Genomic DNA, 12,492 nt, shown 5'->3' with positions numbered 1-12,492 from the left:
TGAAGAGAACAGACCACCTGCTTACAGTTTTTTTCCATCTCCATGCAACATTCACCTAGGAGCCTCCATTAAAATTTCACTCCACAATCTGAAAACTTTTATAAATGCTATGAGTGAAAAAAGTATTTTTTTGTAGTAAAGCACTGAGAAAGATCAATTTATCAGACAGTGTGTTAACACATAAGCTCTACATCAATACTGCGGTGCGTTTCCCAAACAACGATGTAACTCGTTGCTGAACGACCATAGTACAATGCATCGTTGGAGAAACGAACTACATGGTCATGACTGTTTCCCGAAAGCATAGTAACTTTGTCGCACATTCGTCGTTTGAACCTAATTAAGTACTAATTGAAGTACTAATTAATCTGTGCAAATTGATTTAATGTCAGATTATTGCTTTAAATAACATACATTGCATCGGAAGACTGATTTTGTTATCGTGATTTAGTTATCTGTTGTTTATTTTCAAGATATTTAATTCACACGCAAGTTCCCTCTTACGTCACTCCTCCCAGGGATTCCCCAGGGTCTTAAAGCTCGTACACTGCGCACATGCGCAGTTTTCAAATGCAGCCTTTCATTCTGTTTACAAATTTAAAGACGCAAAATAAAATTTTAATATATTTAGAATGATGAATATAGACTATACTACACGTTTTTTGCTTATTTTGTTCAAAAGCATGATCAAAGTAGGTCTACATATGATAATAACAAGGAACGATGCTTCTAATGACAGGTGAAGAGCTGTTGTTCCAAAAACACAAATTAACGATGCAGTTGCGAATGTTCGTTTGAACGATGGTTTCGGGAAACACCAAATCGTTGAACGATGTTATTAACGATGGAACTTACGATGTTCGTTGGCTAACGATGGTTTTGGGAAACACACCCCTGTATAGGAGGCTATTCATGAATATCAGCGGACGTCACTCACATCTCAAACTTGTCTTCTGCCATTTTAAGTACCTGAAGTGGTCGCAAAAGAACTAGAAGCTATGCCTTCAATATGTTGTGAGCATCAAAATCGAGTCAGTTGTGAGTCAGTTCAAAACCTTTCTTTTAATAAACTCTGTGTACGCAAACAATGTTCTCAATGCTCGCGTTCATGTGTAGAGATTCAGGTGATACAAAGTTTAATGTTGTGTCATGCCTTCTTAGTGTTGTAAAAATAGTGGTAGTTCGGTAGCAGCAGACAGCAGCTAGAAGAACACATCAGGGATCGAGTAGGCATCACACCCTAACCAAGATATTTTTTAAGGTAGCGTTTCTTTTCATGACAGTTAAGGTGCAAAATGTTGTCTTTCGTAGCCATTTCCCGAATACGTAAGAATCATAGACAGTAAAAGATAAGAAATCTGTAAATCGTAGCAAGCTAACCAGTGCTTGTCCGTATCCTACTGGTACTTGGTAGGTACTCAAGGTGCTTTTCAGCAGACTATATGAATGAATTTGCTTAATAAAGCATAGTTGTGTCATCCTTTGAGTAAAAAGTATTTCGATGATGTTTTAAAATGTTGACTGTATAGGCAGCTCACCAAACTGCATGAATAGCAATTATGTCAGAAAATGACAGGCAAGGTGATGGCCCTCCATACCCGAGGGTCTGCAGACTGGGCTTATAACCATCTGCTAACAAAAACATAAAGAAAAGTCAGTTCTTCTGAAGTAGCATGAAAGAGAAAGCCTATGCGAATCCAGGGCTTCAGGCTCTAGGATCACTTGCTATGGCCTGGCAGAGCTGTCAGGTAGAGACTTAGCCCCACTGGAACGAAAATCAAAGCCCTTATCCCCTAACCATGACATTCACAGCATTTCAACTGAGACATCAATCTGTCAGACACAATGCCTCCATGTGTCTATGGTTTTAGGGGGTTCATTCTTCTCCTCATGATGACTAAAAACAGTTGCAACATGAAAAATGTATGTTTGAAGCATTTTTTCTCTGTTTTGGACCACGATTAGATGTGAAGATGTATTTGAACAGCTTGTTACATAAAAGGAGTTTAAACCAATATGGACTTTTTCCATTATTTCTAAATCTTTTCTACCCTCCTTGGACTTCACCTTTTCTTCACTCTCTCTATCTCTGGCAGACTGGGCTCCTGTAAAGAGGAGATAAAGTCCTCCAGCAGACCAGCCTCAAAGCCTATGTCTCCATCCGACTTTCTGGATAAACTGATGGGAAGAACCTCCGGCTATGACGCTCGCATCAGACCTAACTTCAAAGGTGTGACACAAAGTAAACAAACAGTCTTCATTTTGGATGTTCTGTATGTTATACAAGTATAACTTATTGCGGCTCTAGTAGCAGCTTGACAGTGGCTCCAGGGAACTTCAGGAAACTTAAATGAGGCTAGTGGATAGACCTTACAGTGACCTGACTGTAACAAAACTTAGTGAGCTGCCTTGCTGCACACATGGACAGCTGCCTTCTGAGGGAGGATCCCAATTATCATGGAAACTCAAAAGTTACCAATTTGCAATGCTCTACAGCAGCAACTCCCCTCGCCACATTAATAGCTCTCTGCATGGGTGCTTCGCCTCCCAATTAATTTTAATAAAGATTCGCATTAGCATTCTCCTAAGCTTTTACTGATCTCACAAATTTCCATAAAATAGTCACGCATTATTTTGCTTTGTTTTTCCTGGCATTGTCATGTATTTCCACCTTTTACGTGCCCATGCCACGCATTTCTTTTCCGTGTCAGTTTCACGTATTGGTTACTCTTTTTTTTCTATTTTTAAACAATTGTCGCTTCAGTTTGGGGTTAGATCTGCTGTTTGCATTATGTCACTTTAATTATTGGTTTATACTATTTTTTCTTATGCTTTTTAAACCATTGTCGCCTGACTTAGGGTTAGAGTTGGGTTTGGGTAAGGATGTCATTTTATGTAACAGAAAGTTGTTCTAACCCCAAACCGAAGCGACAATTGTAAGAAAATAGGAAAAAACTATGAGAAAACAATACATAAAATGAAACGATAAAGAAAGTTGCACAATGGACATGAAAACTATTTATAGAAATTTGTGCAAGTGACACGAAAAAGACATTCATGCTCAAGGCATGAAAAAATGCTGAATTTCGTGCCATGGACACGAATACAGAAAACAAAATTTTCGTGACTATAACATGACTTTCAGTGAAATCGGTCTGAATTGAATTGAGAAGTTTTTTCCACATTTCTGTATTCAGTGTTATTTGGGTGGGGCCAAAGCGGTGGCTTTATGACACACTGGAGCCACCAAGTATGGCCCCGCTCCTTAGAGCTGTAATCGGGCCTTAAAAGTTAGGCCTGAAATGTCCGGAGCCCGACAGAATGCAGCCCGAACCCGAACGTACATTTAGATTTACAGCTATTTAAAAGCCCGAACCCGTTTACAGCCCGACATTATTTAAGTGTGCGCACACACACAGCTTTTGTCAAGAATGAGAAATTTACACAGGTTTTAACATTATTTATTCATGACTAATAATCTACACGCCACTTGGAAGTTGAAACAAAGAAATAAAATAAGTCATCTGTAACATTGTAACATCTCATTCTAAATAGGCTTATGCAATACACTATAAATATGCCAATAAAATTATTATTTCTTAACGAATTAAATTAAGATAATACATTCTGAATTAAGATGGGTATTTGGCAATAACGAAATTAAGAGAAAGGCTCCGCGGGATTTGCGTCGGCACTTCTCTCCATTATTGCCAACATTAGTCTATATCCTCTGTCTAAATTATGTATTTAAGACTCGATTCATATTTAGTTATACATTGAAAAACCTACTCACCAAGATTAGGCTACATGTTTTTGATGAGGAAAATCATTAAATCCAATCCACTGTAAATGAATTCAGCGCGATCCTGCGCTACTGATTGAACTTGACCGCTCATTTACCTCACAAAGCCGGAGCGCAAGCCCGAGCCCGTGTAAAATGTTAGAAAGGAAGCCCGAACCCGCCCGAGCCCGTCGGGTCCCGTCGGGTTCGGGCAAAGATCTTCAGCTCTACTGCTCCTAACAAAATCGGAGTCATTCATTCATGTAATAGTGGTATTCGAAAGTTAAGAGAGCTCTCCCGTGAGTGGACGTGTTTTCATCCCAGACAGCGGACATCCCGAGTAAAGAATCCTGCCTGTTTTTCCAAGATTTGAATTTGTCGTTTTTATTCATTCAAATTTGGCTGGGTGGTTCATATCCCATTTTTTGTGGTGTCACAAACGGAGAAAACATTTAAACAGACTTAACAATTATTTTCTACTTAGATCACCACAATGCTTTATATGATTTCCTTACCATCAAAGGATACAATCACTGTTTTAAAATTTGGTTGAAATAATAAAATGCTTGAGGACAGCATTATTAAGTCTTCACATCAGAAGCGCCCTTTAAAACGCTGCCTCCATAGGAAGCTCAGAGAGCAAGAAATGGGAACATTCTCCTGAATGTTCTCATTAAGAACCACATGGGTTATCTATTTTTTATAGTCTTCAAATTTTGCCAAAACCACTGTGAAAAATAAGAAACTCTTTTCTATTTCAACAGGACCAGCAGTAAATGTCACCTGCAATATTTTCATCAACAGCTTTGGGTCCATTACTGAAACAACTATGGTATGTGTAACACCACATCCCCTGTTTTTGCTTTTGTTTCAAAAGTTACTGATGACAAAGTTGTTTTTCCCTGCAATATGTCTTGACCTAAAACGCAAAGGGAATTCCCTCTCTTATACCCCAGTACTTAAGGCAGCGAGCTTTGTTAAAATGATATTTCTGCTGAGTGAGTTTTAATCGCTCGCCTGATTTCTCAGAGAGCACATCACTTAGAAGTTTAGAGTCCAGCTGGGGTCAGCTGATGTGCTTATAATGAGCCGTCCACTATGCAATTAAAATGAAAAATTGAGAGAACGAACAGGATCTTCAGGAAAGATATGAAAGGGCGATATAACCATCCCCTAAAGCCCGAGCTTAACGCTAAGTGACTCTGTCAGCAGAATGTTTCGGTTGACCGTTACGGATTGCCTCTGTTAACGGTCTCTTAGTCTGTTAACCTCAGGTGAGACCATTCGAAGCTGAAGACTTACAACAGAAATGAATGTCAGGGGAGCACATGTTATTTACCTGAGTCAAGAGCATGTCTGATGCAATTAAGTCTGTGTTAGGTTTGTAATTAAAAAGAAGACATTAGGACAACATGTGCATTAATAATTAACAAGTCAAGAAATGAAACAGTTAAATTTAAAGACCTAATACATTTTACTATTCTCCCCTACAGGATTACAGGCTTAACGTTTTTCTACGGCAACAGTGGAATGACCCTCGACTGGCCTACAGTGAATATCCTGATGCATCTCTTGACCTGGACCCATCTATGCTTGACTCCATATGGAAACCGGATCTGTTCTTTGCTAATGAGAAAGGTGCAAACTTCCACGAGGTCACAACAGACAACAAGCTGCTGAGGATCTTTCAGAATGGGAATGTACTATACAGCATTAGGTAAGAATTTAGACCAGCTTTAGACCTGCGGCGTACTTTCAGCAAAGATGCTCATATTATGATTTCAACCTTACATTAGAAAACCCGCAACAGTGTTTAGCGTGTAGCCTCAGCCAGTCAATAATGATGATATGTTGCGGGCGTTCAGAGTTACAGTTTACATTTAACAGTTTCTTGCCAGAATTTAAGTTTTACATTTTAATCTGTTTATTAAAAACGGCTTCTGGTCTCCTTCCCTGTGTAAAGCAGCGTTAGCAGCGTTGCTATGCTAATCTTGCAGGCTTCCCTAGAGGGTCTTTGCTTTCAGTATCCTAACTGTGTTTAGATTTTTGGCATCGGACCCTCTCAGATTCACTGCGGATGCCATTTCTTTGCGTTAGCAGCCAGCCTTTTCGACAATCGTTAAGTTTTAATTAGAGCACACTCCTTGCTAACATATTCATGCTAAAAGCCAAAAAAAAACTTCATGTAGACTTTATAGATTGTTGGCTTGATCATAAAAAGATTCCAGTATAAAATAAGATTTTTATATAAAACTTTTTTGTTCACAATCTTAAATGCCAATCACTCACAAGCCAGGGTTTAGCAGAGCAAAGTGCCACATTACAGATGCTGCTAGCTAGAGTTTGACAAGTGGTTAATGTTAGGATCGTAGTCATCATAAACTCTGATCTTCAAACAACAGATGAGCCAAATTAGATATGACTGGCATAATATTGGACATACAATGGATCCTCACAATGGAGTTTGTCCAATAGACATACGAAAGATGCCAAAAGTGATGCATAAAATAATGACTGTTTTAAACATTCCCAAACAATCACAATATGTGCAATATTGTAACATTAAAAACTACACACTCCACCTTTAAAGCTTTTACTTGACAACAACTAATAAGAGTAGTTAGTTTCAATTCAAAACTGAAGCTACTGTATACATTTTACATTATTCATATGGCAGAAACTTAATCCAGAGTGCTTTACTAATAAATAGCCATATTCATGCCTAACAACTACATTCAAACACACAAAACAAGAAAGCTGTTTCTACAAATGGATTTAATTCCAATCAATCAGGCCTGCATCCCTCTGTGGGCAATATGGAAAATTTGCATTTGTTTAAGAGCCTAAAAGGTCCATCCATTGGAGCGTGTAAGTGCAGATATATTGGGGTTTGAATTTAGGGTTATCACAGTCTAAAATAAATAGTCTCTTCCAAAAAAAAGAAAGAACTGGTGGCTCTTGTCTTTCCTGCAGTCCCTGCATTACAGCAGGTAATTACAGTATACTGCTCCTCTCTCCCAAACTTTCTAATAATGGCGGACCTTCCCCACGGCTTAAACCTAAATGACTCAACAATAAATAAATAAATAAATAAATGGTAAGGAAAAAACTGTCGCACGGTTAGTTTGCAATTATGAAGGCGACATGTGATGTTTTCTGGAATGAAAAAAACACTCTTCAGTCACAAACCAAATAAATAAAGTGCACAGCTCCTTTATATGGATCCAAACTGACCCAGAGCCCAAAATGTACGAAGGCCCAATTCCATTTCTCTGTCTTACCCCTTACCCCTACCCCTTAGTTTTGCACATTACTGGACCATCTGTTTCTCTAATTCTTATTCACTTTCTCTCCCCTTCTATATTACAACTATTTTCTGCCCTTTTACTGTTTCCACTTCCGGTTCTTCTCTGGTTTGTCTCAGGCTAACTCTCATCTTATCCTGTCCCATGGACTTAAAGAATTTCCCAATGGACATTCAGACCTGTACCATGCAGCTAGAAAGCTGTAAGTACTTTTTTCTTCTTTTCCTCTTTACCTGCCCCCTCTTTCTCTCTGTAAAACTTCCTACATTTTCTTCTCTAGACACTGATATGGACTTTAAATGTATGCGCTAATTGCCATGAAAGTGAAGTAGTGTCTTTGGTTGTGTAAGTGTACATGTACTTAAAAGCCTTTGCTTTAAAATACAGTAGGCAAGCAATTATGCGCGTATATGTAAATCTGCCTGTGAATACCCAGCTAAAGTCATTTTTGTGATTTACTGTTTTTTACATAAAATCCTCCTACATAATGTAAAGAACATTCTGTGAAAATATAACATTGATATGTTTAATATTGATCGGGTAAGGTCATGTCAAAGCTTACAGTACAACTATTCTAATAAAGTTTTTCAAGGTATTGCACCGATGATGCTACAGTATAGCTGATGAAACATTTGGTTAACATGAAATAATATGAGTTGCTATTAAAAATATACCTATTGCTTGTCTACCTGAACCTAAACCTGAATTTTTTATCATTAGAAATGGAATTACTCAAAACATTTTTCTATGCTACACTGCACATACCCAAAAATATAAAAAAAATAATAATATCGATACAGAATTCTCTTTTAAAATCGTGAATGAAATGTCCTTACTTATTACCTTGGTAAAAGAAATAGGGAGGCAAAGAAATAGACTATTCACCACCTCACAGTGCCCTCAGAACAGATAGCATCTTAACTCCTGAAACCAATTTAGAGGATATCAATAATGAAACTTTCATTTTGTGTTCCTTTTATTATGTGACCCACCTTACCTGCCCAAGGGGCTTTTAATTCCACCTTCTTTAGACAAAAGAATTCCCCTTCTCGACCCAGAGCAAAACCAAAGACATCCATGTAATGCAAAAATGCACCGCAGATTTCACATAGCTTGAAGCCTGTCGGATTATTTCATTTGAATGCCGGTTTAAACGTAGTGACCTTAGACGGCACCTGTATATTCATTTTATATTCAGTGACTCATACAATTTAAAGTTTTAGGGGACGGACGACACCCAGACATTGTGTAGTACTGTCCCGTCTGTGTCCTCTGCACGTCCACTACATTTATTTAATGAAAGGAAAAAGCGTTCTGAAGGCAGCAGTTAAAATCGCCCTATTCTAAGAAATAGGGGCAGAGAGAGAGAGAGAGAGAGAAAGCGAGAGAGGGAGAGAGAGACAGGAAAAGGAAGATGGGCGGGTTTTCTGCCCAACAAAGCCATTATAGAGGGCATAATCATTTTTGATTAGACAAGAGCATATTTTTAGGGCTTTGAAAAGGCCTGCTGAGTACTGTTCTGACAAGTGTTAGGACACAGCCCAGGGCTGGGATCACCTTGTTTAGAAAGGACATCGGTAGAGAAGTCTGATGCCATTTCCTAAGAAGTCAAAATCAGAGCACACGAATATGTACAGTAAGAGAAACTAGGACATCATTTCTGACAGATGTAATTCAGCAGTGAGCACAGATATGAAACAGAAGATAAAAACTGTTCCTCTCATTGAAAAAAAAGATCAAGAAAAAATTAAATTGAGTGTAAAAAAGTTGAATGATAGCAGCAAATAAGAGAAATGTTGGATTTATCTGTAGCTATGTTTGGTATTAAGAACTAAAAATTGTATGGTTTCTAAGTAATATACAAAGAAAGGCAACACTTTACAACAAGGTTGTATTTGTTAAAATTAGTTAGGGATTGTTAATATGAACAATACTTCTACAGCATTTACTAATTTTAAGTCATTTAAATTTTTTAGCATTTAGTAAATTTTTTAAAATCAAAAGTTGTATATGTTAACATAGTTAATGCAAAATGAATGAACTAACATGAACAATTACATTGGTATCAACTAACTTGCTCGTCACAGCATTTATGTAGCCTGGCATGTGTGTGGCTCGTCATTTCAAAATATGTGTTCGGCTCATCATGTCTTGTCAAAATGCGTGCCTGCTGCAAAGGGTTTATGATACTTGAGGGCCAGATACTCGCTAAATCTCATTTGTACTTACGGTACATTCACACGGGACGTAAGCTTTAATGCTTCCCATTAAGTTTTAAGGGGTGACCTCATGCATTGCCAAACTGAATTGTGGATCCGATGGCGCCACGTGACTGCCGTTGCTCGGGGCATAAGTTGAACGTTTCTCAACTTTTCAAGTGGCACCACGTGCGTCAGCCAATCAGATCGCCTTATTCAAATAACCTAGGCAGAGCCAGCCAATTACGTTTATGGAAGACTGGAGCATGTGTTGCGGCCACTGTGATTGGCAGTTGGTGACGCTTCAGACAAGCTTTCGCCCCGTGTGAATGTATCGTCCGAGTTTACTGTAAATGAGTGTCTTGCAAGCATTTTGTGACTGTGAGCGTCTTTTTTATCATGAACCCTTTCAATGTGTGTGCAGCAGGCACTTATTTTGACAAGACACATGATGCACATGGTTCACATGACGCAAGGAACACATATTTTGACATGAGGAGCAAGACACATGACACTCTGAACACATATTTTTAATTTGCGCCTATCGGAAGAAAAGACACCGGTCGCCACTGGTTACAGGGACAAACACATATGGACATGACATTCTTGCCCATATAAGCAACATCTGCAAATTTACAAAATAACTTCAGCCTGTGTCACCCAAACCTGTACTGTCACTGGAAAGCATTAAACAAGCGTTTCCTACTTTCCATTACTTGAAAAGATCTGTGGCTAATTTTACAGCATAATCCTGTCTACTCTATAACAACAAAATCAACGAAATTCAGCAAGATCTTCTATAGTGTATCTCTATTTAATGATCATACGTGATCCATAAAAATAGAAAGACTTAAGGGCATGCAATGCATCATGGGCAGATTAAAAGGTGAAGCATTATGCACAATAGATGGGTGGGCCATTTACAGTACACCCTGCTTACAATCAGTTAAAAAAAAATCATAGGCCAAAGGTGCAGTGGATTTTCCTGCAACAATACAATCCATATAGCTTTTTTCTTTGTATTATTGAGACAAGTGGTCAATCTGTGACATTTAGATCATGTAATCTTTATATCTCCTTGTGTAAACTCTCAGGTCAGAGTTTACAAAACTTGAACGTTTCATGCGGCGTAAAAAACAGAACTTTCCTGAATGTGTGCGAATAGAAGGGAGCACAGTCAAATGTGATCACATACTAAGAATTTGAATTATGTGTATTTGTTTGCACAAAATACTTCACCTTTATTTATCTTATTTGTCTTTGTAGAACTATTTCTTACCTTATAAAAATCATTCATGCTCTTTTTATCGTCTTGATGTTTGCTACCACACCAAAAACTTCTCAAAGACATTGTGACATTCGAGGGTGTTCTGTCTTCTGTGTTTTGAAGACGAAGGGGGACGGCGAAGTTTGTGAATAATAGATGCCTTTGTAAATCCCTATGGGTGCCTGATAGACATCAATATTATTCAGATTTGTCAGGTATTCTACACTGTTATTGCAGGCTTCATGCATTTTTAATAGGCCCCAAATCTCAGCGTGTTCCAAGAAGGGAAAGACCCATTAGAAACTCAAATACATTTTGCTGGTTATATGGAAGGGTTGCCTGTACAGCAACACTGCAAATAGATACACACATAGATTATCTATTGTGTACAACATCAAACAAGAACTGGTGTTCCTGTGACTCAATTGGGAAAGCATTACATTCACAGTGCAAAGGTCATGCACTGTAAACCCACATAAGTTACATTTACTTAAAAAAACATTTGGGGAAAGTTGTTGCCCTAAAAAATGAAGTAATGTGAGCTAAAACAAGAGTACATTTAACTTACAATTTTCAGTAATTCCAATATAATTCAGTAAGTTCATTAAATTTAATTATAAAGGTGCCAAAGAATATTTTATAATAATATGTTTAATTGTTCTTAGATATTTACATAGAAGGTATGTAACTTTATTAAGTGCAAAAATGATCCAGAAACATTTTAACATGTTCATTTACAACCCTAGGATTTGTCTTTTGAATGAAATGCTCTATTTTTTAGACCTGTTTGAGTCGTGACTCACTCGGATCTTTAACCCGGATCTTTAAATTAACTCATTGGTCGCGAGTCTCTAGTGTCATTAACCCGGATCAGTTGAGTCCTACTACAATTCAATGTAAAACCATAAACAGCGCCACCACACACACAAACCTCTTTCAACATTATTGATGAGACTTCGCTCGGACTACAGATCCACTCGTAACCGGCTGATCTGCGCGAGAACTGACCCGAGATTCTCACTCAGAGCTGGAAACATTGCAAACTCGAGAGACATGTGAATCTGCTCTGACTTGAGAATCTCTCAACTCGTAACCGGCTGATCCGTAACCAGCTGATCCGCACAAACTGTCTCTCCGGCTCTGGGGGCTACATAAGCAGGACACAGTTTTTTTCAATATTTTCTCTATATTATTATGTTATTGTTATTAAGCTTATTTTTTAAATGGTCGACCATACACACCAAACCTAAAACCTTTAAGCATGTTTTAGAATTGAAAGACTTATGTTGTGGATTTGCTTTTGAGGAGACTTCAGTCGCTCTATAGATACACTAACCGGCTCCGGCTGATCCACGGGAATCAGCCGGTTAGTGGATCTGTAGAGCGAGTCTCATGTCCATGGTCTGCGAGTCTGCAATGTTTCCTGCTCTGAGAATCTCGAGTCGCGTGGATCAGCCGGTTACAAGTGGGTCTGTACTGAATTTCCTTGGCAATTTAGCAATACTGACTCAAGTGACTCCAGTGACTCACACAACCCGGATCACTTTAGTGAGTGACTCACAATTACCCGGATCCTTAAAAGGAATCGAATTTGCCAGGCCTACTATTTTTGCCATATTTGGAAGGGTCATAAATAATATTGTTGAGCTCTGCTTTGATTGCTCTGCTGTGAGGCTCATGCCAGTAGCTCACATTAGTAAACAGACCTTATTAAGTGATGTTAACGTCATTGTTTAAGTAAAGACAATTTTTGGTTTAACAATGTGGGTTTGAGTCAGGATACACTTTTATTGATAAAACATTTTTTATAGCTTGAATAAAAGCATCTACCACTGCCTCACATTTAAATCATTCTCACCATTCAGAAACATAATGATCCTGTTCACCCTGTAATATACCTTCAGTCTGCCAGTTTTATGAGATGACCTTGGCAAAAAAAAA

General features: G+C 38.2%; 1 protein-coding gene across 3 annotated transcripts in view; it reads left to right on the top strand.

The window, feature by feature from the left end:
* Positions 1-12,492, top strand: part of glra4a (glycine receptor, alpha 4a) — a 52,383-nt gene that overhangs the window by 30,517 nt on the left and 9,374 nt on the right. For 2 of the 3 annotated variants that reach the window (XM_065273071.2, XM_073812182.1), the window contains exons 2-5: positions 2,097-2,242; positions 4,546-4,613; positions 5,275-5,498; positions 7,206-7,288. In XM_065273071.2, coding sequence (XP_065129143.1) covers positions 2,097-2,242; positions 4,546-4,613; positions 5,275-5,498; positions 7,206-7,288 — 521 coding nt within the window. The remainder of the gene's footprint in view (positions 1-2,096; positions 2,243-4,545; positions 4,614-5,274; positions 5,499-7,205; positions 7,289-12,492) is intronic. The other variant, XM_065273072.2, reaches the window with a different exon arrangement.

Source organism: Paramisgurnus dabryanus, chromosome 16 (genome assembly GCF_030506205.2).
Source record: "Paramisgurnus dabryanus chromosome 16, PD_genome_1.1, whole genome shotgun sequence".
Lineage (NCBI taxonomy): Eukaryota > Metazoa > Chordata > Actinopteri > Cypriniformes > Cobitidae > Paramisgurnus > Paramisgurnus dabryanus.
The sequence above is the reverse complement of the archived record's forward strand: the minus strand, read 5'-3'. Positions and strand labels throughout refer to the sequence as shown.